At 37.8% G+C, this 20,655-nt stretch overlaps 1 protein-coding gene across 1 annotated transcript in view; it reads right to left on the reverse strand.

The window, feature by feature from the left end:
• Positions 1-20,655, reverse strand: part of LOC107562112 (disks large homolog 2-like) — a gene marked incomplete at its 3' end in the record, with an annotated part of 109,099 nt that overhangs the window by 54,704 nt on the left and 33,740 nt on the right. Inside the window, exon 4 of the mRNA XM_016246679.1 lies at positions 19,868-19,927. Coding sequence (XP_016102165.1) covers positions 19,868-19,927 — 60 coding nt within the window. The remainder of the gene's footprint in view (positions 1-19,867; positions 19,928-20,655) is intronic.

Genomic DNA, 20,655 nt, shown 5'->3' on the forward strand with positions numbered 1-20,655 from the left:
TGACTGACTGTATTTTATTCTGATAATGAACAGGCTGCAACGTTTGCAATGATGTAGGCTGTGTGTGCGTGAGGCACCGGCGCGATCGAACAGCGGAAACAAACAAACAAAAAAAAATACTCATTTTTGGTCATACAGATCATTCGAGACTGCAATGTGTTTACTTTTATTTCGATTTTGTTACTTTTAGTTAAACAAAATTTTTGTTGCTTGTCTGCGCTCGTCCGCCGCTTTTTTTTTCTCTTCTCTGACCCCGGAGCTCTCTCCGATAGCAGTATTAGTGGCACCAGTCCAGGTGTTTCCAGGTTTTACTCGTGCTATTTCTCCATGTTGAGAGTTTGGTGTCGTACATATTGCACCTGACTATGCATTCTTCTCCTTTTCTCTGATGAACTGAAAATAAAAGGAGTGTGTCCATCTCACAAATGTAGAATCCGTCTCTGCAGTAATCTCAACCATCTAATTCCAGCAACAGAAGATAGACTAACTATTTTACCCGCGGAATTTTTTCTCTGGTGCTGTTTTGCGGTGTTGGTAAATTCACCACTTAATTTTGAGTTAAAATATGTTGTTGTAACTTGCATTACTGAGATTGTAACGAGTAATAATATTACCCAAATTTTATTAGTAATGCGTTATATTACTGCGTTACAGCAAAAAGTAATATACTACTGTAATATTATTACTTTTGTAATGCGTTACTCCCAACACTGATGCAAATCAATGGTGACCACAAATGTCAAGAAATTTTCAGTAAACAGCAATATTATTTTAATCTGCTCCTTACACAAAGTTGTTGTATGGCTATTGAAGTTATGAAATATGGTATAGTAATGTGGACTATTGTTATGATGAAGATATTTTTATTTTATGTTTGTTTGTTTGTCATTTTCAAAGACTGACAGCCCTTGGGCCCTTTCTATTTCAACTAGACAAAAAAAATCATTTTAGGATAAATGATCCCTTAAAGTACTGAAATAAGAGATACTCAGAATAACTTGAGGACAAATTGGAAGTGTGGGTACATTTGCAGAGCAGCTGCTGGGGTGGGTAGGTCAAAAAGAGGATATAGACTGTCTACCTTCACCTGTTCCTCAAGTTTAATGGGTCTGAGCACAAGCGGGCAACGTGACCTAAGAGCGCATGCTGTCCAGGTTTGACCCAGACACACATCTTTTATATGAAGGGCAATTGAACACACAAGGACAAAGAGCCTCACTGCTACATAAACAATGCCTAAAACAACCATCTTTCTGGAGATGAAATCGAAAATATTCACATAAAGCACTATTTTTGGGAGAGCTCATAAAGGCTATAGAGCAGATAGAAGTACAACACCAAAGCCATCTTCAAATCAGTTAAATAAATTACTTTTCTCAGAGGTAATTCACAAATGCAAAAATTGGCTGAGGAGGCATTTTACGCTGATCAAATAATGAAAAAGGTTCATTTCAATTTGTTCGCATCGCATCAGCGGTTCCTCCATAATAGTAGGTACGCTGTGAGACCACGAATGAGCATGAAACGCTCCCCAAATCCAAGTTGAGTGTTATAAACTCTGGCAGAAAAGTCATTGAATCTTTGAAGATGGGGGAAAAAAAGAGAAGAGAAAGTCTAGTGAGAAGTTCTATACATTTAGCAGGTGCCTATTTCCTTACAGGAACTTGCAGGAACAACCTAGGTTTGTGATGGTTTCTTCTTGTAAGGTTTGGGCTATACATATTCCATTTACAAGCCCTGAAAATTATCCACGACACCCTCTCAGAGGTAGAATAGCAACAGCAAAACTATGAGCAATCATTAACGCCAGAAAACAGGTTAAAAAGCTTGATGAAGGCATGCTCAAATAATTACTATTTCAAAAAATATTGGATTTCTTTGAAAGCTACAGTAGTGTGCAAGACCTTTTTCTTCTGTTCATACTATTTTCTGTTTTCAGCGCACCTGCACCAACCATTCAGGTGTGTGAGAGATCCTTATTTATGGATCCATAAATCAAAAGAAAAATACAGTGGAAAATCAAGCACAAAAGCTAAATACATGCACTTTAACCTAATAAATTGCGATAATTCAAAGTCTCACTCCTTCTAGCATTAAAAAAGCCACTCTTCAAAGCCAGATGACAGTTTGCCAAATTAAAGAATTTCAATTACTACCAAACTGCTGCTGTAGTTGATAGATCTTCCCTTAGAGACAAAGAACATAAAACCTCACACAGAACAGGCCAAACATCAGCAGCGCCAAGAAACATCACACCAAGGTTCCTCTGTGGACAGATAAAACAAATTTCAAAGGAACTCCAGCAATGTTCCAGAAGCCTCTGCTGGAGAGTCTGAAACAGCGCCAGCACATGCAGGAAGGCGAGGAGGGTGTGAAACCCTTCTGCCAAAGCAAAATCAATACAAGCATCAAGCTTTTGGTGGGGGGGATTTATGAACCTATCAAGAACATGTCAAGGTCAAGTATTTTCATGACAATTAAGCACTTTTCCTCCAAAATGGATTTGTCCATCAGTGCCACAGTGAAGAATATTTCAGAACTATTAACTGATGCAGATGTTTTCTAGGTAATTTATTGGTGTCCTCATGTGGCCTATGGTCGCCTGCATTCACCCACATTTGGCTCTTCTGCACATAGAGTTCCAGACTGGGGGATATGTCCTTTGGACACTTCAGTTTGTGTGCTTAAATCAGTTACTTCCTCTTCTTCCTCATCTCGGAGGCTTGAGCATATGAAAACATATGTGTTTAAATGTGTGAACATTAAATAGAGATGGGAGATTCCTTCACCCAAACACTAGGTCATAGGCTGCTAGGCAGCAGTATATGCTGGATGCTTAAATACACACAAACTTTACCGGGGGGGGATATCACAAAAATGTTTCTAATTTTATTTTCCTGATCATTAAGAATTCTCCCTGAAAAGTCTTGCTAAAGAAAAGCCAAACATATGGATTCTCATTAATGTAATATGGAAAAATATATATTATTAAAAAAATGTTACCAACATTGATAACAAGAAGAAATGTTTCTTGAGCACCACATGAGCATATTAGAATGATTTCTGAAGGATCATGTAACTAAAGGATCAGCTTTGCAATCACAAAAATAAACTACATTTTAAAAATAATAAAATAGACAACTTTTTTAATAATAATATTTCACAATATTACAATTTTACTGTATTTTTATCAAATACATTCAGCTTTGGAGAGCATAAGCAACTTTCAAAACATTTAAACAATCTTACTGACCTAAAAAATTTGAACAGTACTGTAATTTCCTTTTTTCTCTCTCTCTCAATTTTAGGTTAAAATATGGCATAGACACGCTCTGAACAGACTTTTGTGAGATTCCCCCAGTAACAAAATGGCAAACCCTGAGCATTCGCGCATTAGGCAGATAAGAGTATAAAACCTGTTGCATTCAAATCCCACACTAACACATACACACCTCTTCCCTTCAAAAAGTGTAAAAGTGATGAGGACCCTTGCTGATGACAGGAACTGCGATCTTTAGCAAGGGCACCAAAGGTTGTGAATTACTGATAGAAAGAGACAAATAAGAATCGAAGTGAGCTGGTCAGAAACAGGACTAGTTAAAATTCCAGCAGGCAGACTAGGTTATGACAAATCAGATATGGTGCTGAACATCTCAAGACTGCGAGAGTCGACAGAGGGAGAGAAAGAGTGAGAATAAGAGAGGGAGACAGACTGCTAAACTTCACAGATGGTACAGCATGGTAAATGCCACGATAACAGGAAGACAGCAAGTTAAGAGGATTTTATGCCGTTTAATGAGAACGATACAGATTACAGACATTATTAATGCTTTGTAAAGCAAGCGGGGATTCCGACAATGGGATAAAACATTATTATGTTACTCCCACTATAAGACGGTGAAGATTAGATCTGGGGGAGGAAAAAAGAAAGGAAGTACTCAATCTCGCTCACCAGAAACTCCTTTACGATTATCACAACTGCTTTTTAGCATTAACAAACTTAAATAAAAACACACACCAATACATTTCCTTCCACCTTTCCATTTCCAATCCAACTTTCGCTAATCAATTCAGATTAAAAAGCACTACAAACAAGGTCATATCCTTTTGAATGAACTCTACGCGGAGTAAATGAAATCTCCCACACCTACCTTCTGCATTTTAGCCTTCCTAGCATTCTGAAGCAGTCTGCGTCCAAGCTTCTTGGCGTACCAAATGGAGGCAAACATAGTGTGGCTGAGTGGAATCTCTCCGTATGAATTATGAGTAAACACTGTGGAGGAGTCACCAGTCTCAGCGTCAGAGAGAGAGAGAGAGAGAGAGGGAGAGAGAGATGCTGTTCACACTCCTCTCTCCTCAGTAATAATCTACACATACACACACTCAGCCTAGAGCAGGTGAGAGAGAAAGAGGGAGGGCAAAAAGAGACACAGACTGCTTGGAGAAGTCGCAAATCTCACATGCACTCTATTAAAATCTCAACTGTTTTCTCCTTTTTCTTGTCTTGCAGGTTTATTTACATATTGTCAACAGAGCAGTGAGTCTTCTCCTTTATGGTATTGTGTGGAGGACCTAAACACTGTTTCCTGTCTGTGTTAACAGAGTGGGTGACCCCAGGCCACTATAGTTGCTCTGTCTGTGGGGGGTAGTACATGAGTCTATCTGGCCCCGGTTCAGGGGCTCTTCTGCCTGTGAGAAATTAATGTGGTTCCCTAAGCTTGGTGGGATAAATCATCTAAAGCTCCAGAGGTTCCTCTGGGACCAAAAACACAATCTGTCTGTGCCATCAGTGAGGGTAAACATGAGCTGCAACCCTCACACCTCTGAAATGCTTCGGATCATTGTCAAATTCACATCTGTGTGAGACCGCTACAGTCACTGAACAGAATGCTGGAATCTACCTGTAATTGTATCATTTAATGCCACAAGCAAGTTTAAATTGTGTTGGAAATAGAGAGGGAAAAAAAGTAAGTGATGGCAGAATTTTAATTTTTTGAGTGGGCTATCTTTTTATCTCAATTTGTATCTCAGAATGGAGACTTATTCTTGCTTCTCAGAGCTTCTAAGGAAAGAAAAAAATATATATAATTTGTCCACTGGAGTTTCAGACGAGGTCTCAACAATGTCTCAAACTGTGCTCAAAGATACCTAAGTCTGTTATCACAAGTCAGAGATCTCTTCAAGGACCAAATATTCTGAGCTATGCTTTGCACATTCACTCTATAGCTCTATACTCTCTGCAAGTTAACAATTATCTCAATTATTTCTATTTTTAACTTGGCATTGTAAGAGACGGCAATGATACTCAATTTAGGCATAACTGAGGACCCCATTAAAGACCCCATTGGTTTTACGCATTAGACATTTAACACAAACAGTGTTGCTTCTTTGGAATAATGTGCACCAATTAATTCCACAATAAAACCAGGAAGGTGTATGCAAGTAAATATGGTCAAATTTGATTTTATATGTACTTTAAATCTTCTGAGCAATAAGCAACTCATTTTTTTTAGGTCTTTAAAAAATTAATTCAGCAAGGGTGCAATGGATCATAGGTGACAGCAAAGACATATAATGTTACAAAATATTTCAGTTATTTCAAACTTTCTATTCATCAAAGAATCCTGAAAAATTTATCAGTTTCCACAAAAATAAGCAGCACAACTTTTTTCAACATTGATAATAATAAGAAATGTTTCGTGAGCACCAAATCAGCATGATTTTTGAAAGATCACGTGGCACTGAAAACTGGAGTAATGGCTGCTGAAAGCAAAAGAGACTTCTTTCAAAAATTACCCCAAACGTTAGTGTATGTTTTAACTGATACTCTTGTTATCATATTGCACCATATTGATCGCAGTGTTTTTAATTAAAACACGAAACCTCTGCTAAATCATTGGACGAAGCCAAGAAGTCAAGGATAATGAAAAATGTTGCCTGTCTGTTGTGATTAACTGTTATTTGATAATGTTTTTGTTCTGTTTAGTTATAATAAGTCTGCTCTACATTTTTAAAGAGCCATTATTTTTAACACTCAGTTGACACACAGATCAATGGTCAGCCCTCATACTTATAAGACACTCATTTTTCACACTGATCTGCTAAGTGGGTGTGTGTGAGCGAGCAGGAGGAGAGATTTCATTATTCTTCCTTCCGCTCCCCATCACACCCCAGCATGCGTTTTCACACTCTGCAAATGAGCTTCATTTTAACATCACCGAACGTCTTCGCTGACAATGTCACGCGTTCACAGAACCGCACTCATCAGCAAAAGTGAAAGAACATCGCCTCTGAAGTCCCAGAGGCTCTTTCAACCACTCCCAGAGCCATTCACGGTCCTGGACACACTGATAAGAGCAATCCAGAGTCTACAAATAGAGATCAGCTCATCCATCGGCGATAACAGTTAATTTGAATCGAAACCTTTTCAGGCTAACTGTACCTTATGATGGTAAAAAGTTCATTCAATCACATCAGAATGGGGATATTCAGATCTGAGCAGGCACAGTGAGCTCTTTCAGCCAGCAAAGATGTGGAAATGTTAACACGGGGTGGTGTGGGATAAACAATGAGGCAGGGATGTGATTCGCCCTGGTGGGGGCGAATGGAGGCTCTACGAAGTTACAGAAGCCTTGAGTCATGATGTTACTCACTGATATTCTTCTGACAACATGGAGCTGCAGAAAAACACTGGAGTAAGCTTTAAAGACAGACACAAATGACATTAAATGAGTGCCAAAAGGCTGTAGCCATCGAAAAACATGGTAGAAAGCTCTAATAAACTATGATAAGGTGCACAATGGAACAGGTTATTGAGCAGGAATAATTAGGCTATTCTGGGCTGGCCACATTTTCTTTTTCATGTTTTAAGATAATGAGTACATGAGAATGTTAACAAAGCCACATGTATAGCTCCAGGTTCATATATCAAGCTCTAATTCAGTTAAATATTTACACAATGTACATCTGTGAAATTGTGAAATTCGCTTTTCAAATAAGGAGATTAATCAAGCGGGTTTATAGCTGAAAGCTAAGCATGATTCAACCCCATATCCTCGGTATTACCAAAAAGGGTAGCAGATACCGAATCTAATCAACCTGTGGGTTTCTATAGCTAGAGAATAAACATTGGAGTCTAAGCAGGAAATATAACTGAGAATAAATTGAATTTGAGGCAATAAATCTCTCCTGCAGTGAATCAATAAACGGCTCTATTTTGTTAAATGAGTACACCTTGTGTTTGTTGCACAACTACTGCACTTCATCTTGAATTCACATTCTAAATGCTATATATTATTATGATTGTTACATAATTCCAGCACTGAGCTGAATAAAGTGCTCTTGATTCTCCTCAGGCGTAAGCTGATTACAGAATATTGTTAAATAACTCTCGTCTATATGTGTCACATTCACAAGAAGCAGTCACGCTTTACAGTAGTGTACATGAAACTTACTTTCTTAATAAACATTACTATTTAATGAGCACAATTCATCAGTTCAAGCTATTCGAAAGAAAAATTACTTTTGGTAAATATAATACATCAGCTAAAAACCTATTTGGGCACTGTTTTAGACAAGAGGTTTTCAGACATTTTGATGACACTAACCCAAAATATGATCATCGCCTGGCAAGGAACCACATACTTAAAATATAAGCATATTATATTTTACTACTGGGAAAAATACTTTTTTTCCCTATTGTTTAGGGACAAAAATCTAACTCTGTGTGCAATTGTGCAACATGGAATTTGTATAGTACAATTAAATCTGGATTTGCTCTAGGCAAATCACACTTCTTTATCAAATGACAAGTCTGATACACAAATTAAAGTCCACTGAAAACTTAATTTTCATTTCAGCTCTGGTGAAATACGCTTGCCTTAGCAGAGCTCTTTCATTATCAGGTCTGGCTTTGATTATCCTGCAGCGCATCTGTAATAGATGGGCTACAGTGGTGCGTTTTCAGACTGCATGCATTGCAGTGTAGCTATTGATTTTTGCATGTCGGGGAGCTCTGTGCATGCAGGGAAATTTCCTCGTACTGCCCGCTCGTGTCTAGGAAATGAATGGGCAGGGGGGCATTGCATTCTCTAAATAATAGGTCTACCCCAGAGGGGATGTGCGTAAGAAACCAGTGGTACAGCATTGTTGATTCTCTCAGCGAGTCAAAGGGCCCTACACTCCATCACGAACACAGAGACAATAAGAAGCAGCAGACTGAGGCGTCATTCAGTCAGATGCTGTTCATTAAAGAAGGCTTTTTGGAGTAAGTCAAATCGGGAGGGCGGCTTTGAGATCATCTGAAACCCTGGAGTTTAGGGTTGTACGAGGGACAAGCGTGAATGTGGATGACTGCTGAAAGGACCGTTCTGATCAGCATAGGAAGCACATACTGTATGCATACATATTCCAGAATCCCTTGCCCATCAATTCTACTTCATCCAGAAAATATATTCTAAGCACTTATCATACCCTCAACAAACACAATCACAATCCAACTCTACACACACACACACACACATACACACATTAGGATTCAAAGCATGCATCCAGAAAACAGTTTTCCCCAATCTGAAAGGGTAAAATCATTTCTCGCTCAGATATGTCACTCATGGCCGAAATGCTAAAATCAATCACATATCATCTGAAGGTGATAGCCACTGAGACGGCAGCAGAAAAAGTGCCAGTACACCTTCATATGACAGAGCCTTAGAAATAAAAGAATGAACGAACAAACTAAAAGAAAAAAGGAATGAACAAACAAAAGATAGAACAACTGGATGAGACAAAAGAAAAATGAAAGAGAAAAAAGTAAAATGAACAAATGAAACAACAAAGAAAAACCAGAACAGCAAACAAACTAAAGAGAAAAATAAACAGGAAGTGTGAACAAATGAAACAACAAAGAAAGAAAAACCAGAACAGCAAACAAACTAAAGAGAAAAATAAACAGGAAAGAAAGAAAGAAAGAAAGAAAGAAAGATTAGAGATTAGTAGTCTCTAACATAAGTAATCCCACAGTTATTGCTGTTGGCAGATGGATCAGGCTGTGTGAACTCAACAGGTCTTAACAATAAGATTAAAATGTGTGTGTATTGTACAACAGTGTTAGTAGAACACACACATTCAGATCAGCATTAGTCTCTCAGCAGTCAGAATCACACAGTCATATGATTCCATTGATCCCAGTTAAATTACTGAGCCACATCATGACCTTAACGCTATGGACATTGCTGTGTCCCCCACATACACAGTTATGTCATGTCAAGGGTGAACCATGGCCATGTACCCATGGCCTCCACCTGAAATCTCCATCTGAAATAACACAAAAAGGCAAAATCTTGTCTTAATACACATTCCTGATCTTATTGTGAACAATTCGGTGCACAGTAAGTGTGTTTTGTATATTTTGTCATCAAAATAATTTTTCTTTTCACCTGACATTACTAAGCCCTCCTATTTTTTAAGTGTCAGAGAGACCACACCCACTTTTCCACAAAACAATCAATTCCTGAAAATCACGTTCCACTCCAGATAATGTCATCAGTCTGCACCTGTGTATTAATGAAGACTGGAATGATGATGGCATGCAGTCATAGGTGGGATGTGTTGGTATGCATGAGGAACATACAGTGGGGAGGGCAGAATCCCGGCCCACGTAAAGGGCAGAGGCTCTGACAGGGGACCACATCAAAGTGATCTGTAGCTCAGACTCCAGCAGGTCCCTTTACCCCCCACTGTCCTGCCTATAGCACCTTCTCAATTTGCATCTAACACCGTGACCGTATAGCAGGAGGAGGCAACTGCAAAAAGGGGAAAAAAAAGCAATGGATAGAAATAGGAAAAAAACTGATTTCTGAAGGATCACATGTGTGATCTTAAGACTGGGGTAATGGATGCTGAAAATTCAGCTTTGTCATCACATGAAATTAAAATGTATAAAATAGAAAACAGTTACTTGTACATATCAGGAATATTTCACAATGTTAATATTCTTATGGTATTTTTTTTGATCAAATAAATAAATGCAACCTTGGTAAGCATGCCTTAAAATCTTATAAAAATCATTATATACAAAATGTCTTTGAAAAATTAGTGACAGAGGAGGTCAAAGTCGAACATTTGACCTCCGCACACACAGCATCATGGTTTGACTGTAACTTGCCACCCCACTGGGAAACGTCCCTTTGCAAATGTTAACAGGTGGAAAAGCATGAGGCTAAGAGTCTTAAATTAGATGTTTCTCTTTAAATTGCCTTTGATCCATCTGAAATGGAAGAGCAGAAGGTACACTTTTATTCTGTGCATGCTGAAATATCAACATCAAATTAGACACAATTTTGCAGATGGCAGTTCCATCAAGGTTTTGTAAAGGAGCACGTGATGAGGGCTCGGAATCTGCCCCTTCCAGGAAATCTCCCACTGCCTGCCATATGCATTTACCCTCTAATAGCAAATCAATTTCTCTGGAGGCCTTATTGTGTAATGGATTCTGGCTGAAACGCAACCTCCACTGCCCTCCCTTCCAGCTTCCGCTGTCTTCTCCTTCCGACTGCCGACAGACCCAGCCTGTGGTGGGTAATTTGGGGTGTTAATTGCAGTGTGTTATTGTGTCCTGTCAGGTTGGAAAGGAAGCACTGGGTAGCCACTTTAAGATGCCAACATGTATGCGCACATGGAGCTCTCCGTGGTGCTGCAATGCTACTTTACACAAATGATATGTCTCAATGGGACCTGATAGCGCTCTCTCTCTCTCTCTTTGCCAGTGACTGAGCTGCTCTAAAGTGCACTAAAACTGAGTTATATCACCACTGCACCAGCAATCACCTGAACCACAGGGAAGACTCATGTGCTCTATTGAACTACCAATGACACACTGGTAAATGTGGCTAGGAAATAGTTTTGTGCATTGTACTCTTTTCAGGGAATATATTTCTCTCTTTAAAAAAGCTGTGAGCACCGATGGAGCTAAACTCAAGTTTCCAGGTGCACTCTGGGAGATTAAAGGCGGCCGGTACTTTAGACACTCCGACACAAATCAGGAAGTGTAACAGCAGAGCCGTGCACAGCAGCAGGGAATGAGGTAGATAAGAGCTCTCGAGTCAGATAAATACAGAAGGTTGAGGACAGGAAGAGATTAGGGCCTACAGTCCACTTTTTTTCACCAGAACAGTGCAATGTGATCAGGACGAGAAAAAAAAAGTGCTGAAAATTGGCTGCAGTTACACAGCAGGATAATACAGCTGCCTGTATGATTATATTCATAGATTGGTTAAAAAATAGAATGCCAAGTGCATGTTATAACCTTTAATCTTAAATTCTAAATTTTCAGGAACCTACATCAGTTTGTAAGAAATGAAGCTGGATACCTGTCTGCACTGTGTCACATTTAGTTATATAATTATAGTAGAAGTGTGCTACACACATATAACCAGTCATAAATTTGAAAAAATTATGATTTTACATGTTTGTGAAAGTCTCTTATGCTCATCAAGTCCTAATTTATTTGATCAAAAACAGTAATATTGTGAAATACTTTTACAATTTAAAATAACTGTCTATTGTAATACATATTTAAAATGTAATTTATTCCGGTGATGGCAAAGCTGAATTTCCATTATTCCAGTCTATAGTGTCACATGATCCTTCAGGAATCATTCTAATATGCTGATTTTGTGCTCAAATATTCACATTTATTTTAGTTTGCAATAATGTTTCACAATATTACTGTTTTTACTGTATTTTTAATGTATCGCTGGCAAGCAAAAGCAACATTTATGTAAATAAAAATGCATAATTTTGCCCAATACCATTTTTCTTCTCTTAAAAGGAGGTTCACTTTCTGTCAGCGGCTCAGTGCACAAACTGTGACAGGCACAGTTTGAGTCATGAATATTCATAAATGTGTTATTATTCATAAATTCATAAATTATTTTTTATATTATAAAAACGATTTGCTTAAAAGGTGGACGTTAGTAGGAAGCCTTAGCCACAGTGGGATTGCATTTTACTGTTTGCATATTTATTTAACCCACTGTCAAAGCAACAAGATGCTTGATTGTAAAGTCTGTGCGTTATATGGATAGGTACTTTTTTTCATTCTCAGTGAGGTCAGGAAAAACAAACCTCTTTAAAATATCCAAAAATGTTAGTCATTTCTAAAAGTCATTATGGTACGCCCCTGCATGTGATCAACAAATATAGACAAGCGGCCCTTACTCTGAAAAAGCAAGCTCCAATCTCTTGAGTTTTCATTTTTATTTTAAAAAGGACGACACAGAGTGCAGCCATATAATGAGCTGAGCAGAAACAACATAACATGTGCTGGGCGTCAGGTCCTGGAGGTCTCTGAAACCCTGTCAGTAAAACCCACTTCACATTCTCTCTGTCGTTTAGCACTTGCAGTGCAGCATAACCCTGTTAGAGCTACTTACACTCATTAGAGATACAGGGTGAAGGTCACACACACACACACACACACACACAAACGTGCACACACACACACACACACACACACAATAACAAGGTCGGACTCAAGCGTGGGTCTGATTATTAAAAACATTGCAGTCGGGCACATCTGTTACCAGGCAACTGCCAGGATCTGACTTTATTCATGGGCTTTAAGACGGCAGCTTTTAAAAAGGTAGGACACAATAACATGTGTCCTAACTATAAAACATCAATGCTGGGATTTGCTGTAATAACTGAGACAAATGCCAATCAATATAGTCACGTAATAGGAACAGCAAAGTTCAAAATATTCCCTTTTCATCAGTGTTATGGCCCAAGCAGACATTTCATCACCATTAAAAACTCGTATTATTTTCAAACTGTTTTAGCTTGAAGGATGCATTTCAAACAGTCTGTGAGGACTGATCAGAATGCCTAGATATGTTCTCTTTTATAATCCCCAGTCTCTGTAATCTGCAATTAAGGAGACAGTTTAGTATTCATAACACTGTGTTCGCTTTGGTTAAGAATGACCTTCCTCAGCATCTGTGTGAGGAGAGAGAGAGAGAGAAAGAAAGAGAGCTAAGGAACAACAAGATGGCTTTGCTCTGACACTGCACCTTCTCACTGGTTAAATACGTAGCTTTATTGACAGACGTCAGAAAATACGATACTGCAATCCTCAATAATGTAAATAATGTAGTCCTGCCTTTAAATTAAAAGAGTCAATCAGCTCAACCAAATACATACTGTGCATTTAAGTAAAATTTTTTAAAGATGGCTGCTTAAACGCTCTAATATTGTCTTTGCTGATTTATATATTTTACTAAAATAAAAACAGGTATTTGAGACTAGCAACAGGTTCTATATTTAAGGTTATACAATGAAGCAAGTAAACCACGAGAAAGAGAAACAGATGGGTAGCACATGTGACTCTCTCCTGGCTGTTTTCTAAAGCTCTAGAAGCGTCTTTCTACTCTCTCATGTAATTCACCAATTCAACAGATGTTAAGTGTGTTTAGATGATTTATATGTCAGCATCTGTTGATCTGTAAAGTGAACCCTTTAAAGATTCTTGCAACTATTCTCACTATATATCAGTTTCTTCTTGATATGTTTCATAGAATATTCTTTTTGTGGGTAAATTATTGAGTGGTTTTTATCCACAAGTGCCCAAAATCTCTAATCTAGCCAGGCGAGCACTACGATCGTCATTGGAGTTGGGAGTAGTGCATGTCAAGGATTCTGATTGCTTCAGACCGGGTGCAACATTTTTAAATCTCAAACTGAATAACAATGAAATTTCGACTGAATGCTATTTCAAGGACAATGACATTTAAAGTTTAAGTACTTTTGTCAGTGTTAAAATACTTTCTCCTCTTAATGTTTAATATGCAGAAACAGCAAGCCATTTATAGATTAGCTTGTCAAAAAGTTTGACATATCAATTTACAGCTCAACCAATGGTGAGACTATCTATTTGTCCAAACTGCACTGTAAAAAAAATTTGGTAAAAGATTGGAATTATGAAAAATGTGGAACTCTTACAGAAAAAAGTACAAATGCCTATTGATTGCAAATTACCATATACAGTGAAAAACTGTATATGCTTTAACATCCATTTTATACTGTGGTTTTGCAAGTACATCTATGAATTATTATACTTATAATTAATATAATAATTAATGATTTTTAATTTACATTAATTTAGAATAATTAATTTACAGTGTTAAAAACAACAGTTAAAGAACATTCCCAGAAGTCATGACATCACATATGACTGTTGTTATAGGTAATGTATATTGGGGCATTTTGTGTTGCATTTCATGCTAATTATTTTTATTATTTTATGTTTATTATTATTTCAGCATCACGTATAATACCCTGATGGTGTTTTGTCTGTGTGTGTGTGTGTGATCCTTTGCACTGTCAATGGGTAGTGGCCGTTTTTATGTACAGACCACTTACTATAAAATCTGATTTACTATATGGCTTTCTGTAGTACCACTTGCATTATTATGATTTATGATTGATCCCTACATTTAGATTGGTATAAGTGAAAAAAATATACACAGGCACCAGTACACCATCCCATAAAACCTGAAATATTGTCACCATACTGTATTTTTACAGTGAATTTCTTACAACTGGCATTTTTTTAACCATAATTTTAACAGGATATGTTTTACAGTGCAAAGCAGATTACTTAGAAATAATTTGCGATTCCATTTGATGATAGTGGTGCACAAATTATATAATTCACCTAATCAACTGTTGACAATAAGCAAAGAGTAAAGTGCCTCTCATGAGCAACTTAATAGGCTTCTAAGTGTCTGTTCATGAAAAGAAATCCCTCACTGGCAAAACAAAACCACTGACAAGGCTTGTTTACTCTCCAAGCTGAAAGAAAAACATAGCTGGCCCCTGTAACTCTCCAAACACTCTTTTAAATCTTGTGTGTAAAGGTGAATACAGCACAAGTCCTGACTCCTAAAACCCCTTCAAAAAACAGTCTATGAATAGACTAATGAGTTCATCTCCTTTAACAAAAAAACAAACAAACAAAAAAAAAACCCTGCTGGAGCCAATTTCATTAAGCTCCTGCTTCAGGGCAGACATAAGCGCTTTAGTTGAAGTGATGTGACAAAAATGAGAAGACCTGAAAACAATTAGTATGCTAATGGAACAAATTCAAACTCCTTGACTTCACGTTACATGCACTCGGAAAAAAATGCCTGTCTGTGGTAGATATGCTGTCCTTGTTGAGACACAACCATGACAAAATAGCAAGCCAAAAATGAACAGAGACGACTATTGTGAGAGGTAGGGCATCACTATGTAGTTGCTAAGGTGAGTGTGTTTTTAATGTGTTGCAATGCCTTGGCTAGGCAGTTCTGGGTGGTTTACTGGCCTAAAGGTGTGGTCACATTTACTGTTGTTCAGCAAATTTTCACAGGTGAAATTGAGTCAGTTCGATAGGAATACACATTATCTGGAATTTTGTGTCAGGGCGAAAGATTTAAACACAGATTTTGCAAATTTGTTGCATTGACCAAACAAACTTTTGTGTGACCTCTCTGCAGTGTTGTTATTGTTAACAAAAATGAATAATTCAATTTCATTAATTGAAATAATGCTGAAATCAAACAGTAATTGTGTGCGCTCAAAAAAGTAAGAAAAAACAATGAATTGTCAGGTGCGTAAACAAAAAGAAGTTTAGCCAACCAAGTAGTTGAAGTTGTCCGCACACTGAAAAAATATAATCAGACCAAAAAAGGTCTATCAAAAATATATTTTATTTTCCATATGCAAAAGTGAAAAAATGACAAAAGTGCAAAGCAGGCCCGGATTGGCTAGTCGGGAGCACCGGGAGGATTCCCGGTGGGCCGGTCTAGCTTTTGGCCGTGAGGGCCGGTGTTGTCATGCCACTGGGTTGAACTATGCTGTTCCTAGGCTGCCTGCACTCATAGCAGCCCCACTCTTTTTATTTATTTTCTCGCAGGCCATATTATTATTTTCACCAGATCATATCAGTAACAAATTCTCAATTGATAACTAAAATAGACTGTGATAACTAATCATTCTTTTTGTGCAAATTGTTGTTTTATTTGTGAACAGACGTTTGAGGGAGGCTTTAAGACCAAGCAGAATCCTCTGCCGGCTGCTCCCGCTTCACAGCGAGCGGGACTGTCGCTAACTGCACCCTTCACCGTCCGCTTTTTTATTTTACAAAATCAGTTTGGGCGAATGCAAACAACTTATTGATCATGAGCCCAACATCCAGCACGGCAGGAAAACATTTAATCTACCTGAGGGAAGACGTCTTTCACTGTAAGTTAATGCTGTTAAATAGAGGGGAAAAATGCATTACAAAAAATACATTAAAAAAAATAAATAAATAAATACTTCTTGCGTAGGCTATTCTTAAACTTGGACCTCATTATTGAAGTAAAAATCCAAGCACCAGAAGCGGCCCACACTCTCTTAAGTTTTCTTCAATTGAAAAATATGCATTTTCAATCATTCAATGGCTATAGTTGCAATAATATTTTAGATCAAATCTTTAAGTGCCATTGTTTAAAAAAAAAAAATGCTTGATTGACTGACGTTTCACAGACCTTCAGTTGTTAGATTTTCAAATTTCATGCCATTTGTAATTTCACAGTATTTTCACCTCCTCAATTACACGTGTGAAGCCAAAATTCTACAATGGTACAATTTACTCAGGCCGATGACATTTTTTGTATGACATAATTAATTGTACATAAATAGGTTAATCAAAACAATTGTGATTATTTCTGAGAACTTTTTAACTGCAGGCAGACTTAGACCTACATTATGGTACAGTACAAATATTTGGAACGTCCCTTATTCTGTCCCTTATTTTCTACAAGAATAAACACTTATTTTCTACAATAATAAACACTATTTTCTTAAAGAATAAGATAAAGGATTACAATTGTCCCTTATTTTCCATTTCTTATGTTGATTGGCAATGATGACGTAATTATCTTTTGACTCACCTGACAGCGGAACCTTGCTAAAAAAAAAAAAAAAGTCATTGTTGGAGATATCTGAACAAAAAATTATAGATAGAAAAAATGTATAATAGAAAGCGCAAAGGCGGCACTGAAAAAGCCAGAAAAAAAAACTAAGTGGGTCGGTCTAAGGCATGAAACTACAGGGCTGAAGATGAGTCCCACTCTGGCCCTGGTGCAAAGTGTCTTAAAAACAGACCAAAGAGCAGATGTTTCAGCCCATGCTTTCTTCAGTGCTTATAAGATGAAACTATAAGATGAAAAAATCTGAAATGTTGCCTGAAATGAATTAACTCAAATAAATGTTTATGCTGAAGCACTAAAATGACTTCAAACTAAAATAAAAAAGCTAAACAGAAATATTAAAAAAGAGAAATAATAAAAATGACAAAAGTACTAAAACTTAAACTAAAATGAATATGCTAATGCGACCACACTAAGTCACACTTTATGTGAGAATGTTTAATGAAAAAAAAAAAATCTAGGAAAAAAGTATGGCCTGTAGAAATTGTGACAAGGAAACACTGCTAAAAAGACTTCAACATATTTCTTCCTGTTAGCAGCTGTGCTAAATTATTTTGATATGGCTTTAACAGTAACAAATTTGTGATTAATTAATATTTAGGCCTCTGCACAACTCTCCTTTCCATTTTTTTTTTAGTTATTCCCCTCGCCTTACTCCTCCCCTCCTCTTTTCTTTCTTTTCGAGGTAATTGTCTGATCTCTAATTCCACCCAAGGCTCATCTCCCAGACAATCAAGCCTGGTCCTTTACTCCGACCTGGGCACATACAGAGCCCTGACTCTGAAGTAATCATTTCACCAGGGAGGAGAGATAACCAAACAATCACCATTAACCCTGAGCCTTTGCTGTCTCTCACTTCTTTTCCGAGATGCGCTCTCTCAGGAAGAAAAGAGCTCTCCAATCACACTGATTCTGCTAATAAATATCATGCCTCACCCCTGCCGAGCTCCGCTCATTAAAACCACAGATGTTTGCTCGACTGGCGGATGGCTAATATCTCAGCTAGAAGGTGCGTGTCCTTTCTGGTTGTTATGTTATTCAATAATGCGACCCGAGGATCGATATCATGCTATCCGACTGTCAAGCTTCTGAGAAAACCTTCTTATGCAGCCGTTCAATTAGTGTTTGTGTTAAAGCAGCTTTTCAGTAGGAGGACCTGGGCTGAAAACAGGCGACGGGTGTACAAGCTGATTCACAATGTTTAGCCCTGCAGTGATTCAGTGAGAATAATGGTGCTACATTTCTAGCTCACCTCTCGGCATAATAGTCTCACACTCACTTTCTCCGAGACACGAGGGGACGGCAAGGCTAGAATATGCATGCAGAGAAAGTCGATAGTGATTTAATCAACAAGTTTGGCTGTTGAATAGAGTGCATCAAGACTGAAAGCTTCTAATAGTCTCATGTAGACAGACCTTTGACCATCTATACAAAGTCTTTTCCTCAACTTATTCTGGACAAAAACTGCTCACTTAGACAGGAATGAGTCATCTGGTCAACATATCTTGTTTACTTGCTACTAATAAATCCAGCCAATCAGTTTAAAGCTTAGTGTTTTTTTTTATTTTTTGAAAGCTCTCGTAATTTTTTCATGCAAAATCTGCTTGAATGTGTGACATCTGAGGCTAAAGGTGTGTGTATGTATGTATGTATATATATATATATAAAATTAAGCACATGAATGCATACAATTATTGAAAAGAATGTTAAATTAAAAGATAGTTTTTTTTCCAAATAATATTTCATATTAATAGTATCATGATATATTATATAATGATATTTCATATTTAATATAAAAATATTTAAAATCATTTAATACTATAATATTAAATAAATAATTTAATATTAAAGAAAACATTTAAAATAATATTAAAAACAATTAAAATTATTAAAAAAGAATATTATCATTTTGCATATCTATAGATTATTGTGACCACAACTTATACAGAATACACATATATTTCTGTAGGACCACAGACTTCCAACAGAAATACAGTGTGCATACTTTAGTTCCTCAACAGCAGTTGATGCTTGCATTTTTGTTTATCTCAGGATTAACTTGTACCGCATTCAATCCTGAGGTGTGACAGATCTACAAGTTGAAGCTGTTAGCTAATTTTCAGCGGAGCATCCCTGGCGTGAGTGCAGAAACTTGAAGAGGACAGGCTGTCATGGTGACGGTCTACTGAGGCTGTAGCATTAGCACAACTGACAGACTGAAGAGGCCATGAGGATGGTTGAAGTGTAAGTTTTCTGTGTGTGCATTTAAGTTTCTGGAAGGCCTGATAAGGCAGAGTGATACCAGAAGTGTGACACAAACTGTACCTGCCATACGGACTGTGTACAATCACTGACTGCTAATGCAAGAAGGTAGATTTTTCAAATATGCTCATTCACACACGCACACACACACACACACACACACACACACTAACAGAAACCAACATAGATTTCTCTCAATGGTCAATGTACCTCATATGCAATAAAAGTCATCAAATATCAGCAGCAATCACACTGAACAACATATTAACCCCAAAGCAAACATCACGGGTAAAAAAAAGATGAACATCACATAAATTGATTTCACTTGTGTCAACCATATTTGGAGAAAATAAATGTGATTTCACTGCACAAATGGGTTTCTTCAAAGGGAGGTTCTGGTTGAAGACCCAGGGGTCTGTTATTCAGACCCTCTGAAGAATTTCATGCGGATGTCACACAGTGTCGGAACATTGGCACAGACGTAATGTTCCTGAGTACGGATGAACCACAACAACAAAAATCACCACCACAACAACAACAACAAGATAACAACGGGAAAAAATAGACATTTAAAATAAATATCACAAACTTGCCAGGTAGTTTGCTGCGGTCACCCCTGGGTATGTTAGATCAAACCGGGTAACCAGCGCAGGCTGCAGGCGAGAAAATACAAAAGAGCATCACCAGCATGTCAGCTGCACTTAGGGAGGGAAGAGAGAGGCTGAGGAGACAGGATGAGAGAAGATGAAAATGCAGACATAGTGCATGAACCATGAGAGGAAGAAAGGAGGGGAAGGGAAAAAAAAGATGGCAGGATGAGGCTTTGATTTCAAGGTTATTTTGGCTCTGACCCCCTAAGACGACCTTCCGACCCTTGCTGCACACGAACGGTAAAAGCAATCTGAGGCTGTTCACACAGCGCGCGCTGTTGCTTTCATAAACAACTAGACGGAGAGGAATGGAACAGAATGCAGGGATCTCAAAATGAAAAGTTGAATGCATTTAACCCAAAACTAAATTCTACGCTCATGGCATAAGATGCTAAAAAAAACAGTGAGATGCGGCATAGTGACTGAAGATGTCTGCCTGATGCATGTGTGTGTAAACCAACCACTTAAAAATAACGTAGATAGAACGTAAGAGCATGTCTTGTGTGTGACAGTGTTTTAACCTGTATCCCTCACCTTGCTTTGGGGAACAGGAAGTGAGAGGAGTAGGTCAGTACAGGGTTGTTTTTTTTTGTCCTACTGACAAGTAACATCCTGCGCCTGAGTGTCGACGAGAGTTTGCGTCTGTAGGATAGAGGCTGTTATGTGACTGGTGGAGAAGCGGCTGTAGGCAAAATAAAAAGATTGAGGTCTTAAAACACTGTCTGCACAAG

This window comes from Sinocyclocheilus grahami, unplaced genomic scaffold (genome assembly GCF_001515645.1).
Source record: "Sinocyclocheilus grahami isolate Dianchi unplaced genomic scaffold, SAMN03320097.WGS_v1.1 scaffold808.1, whole genome shotgun sequence".
In the NCBI taxonomy this organism is placed as follows: Eukaryota; Metazoa; Chordata; class Actinopteri; order Cypriniformes; family Cyprinidae; genus Sinocyclocheilus; species Sinocyclocheilus grahami.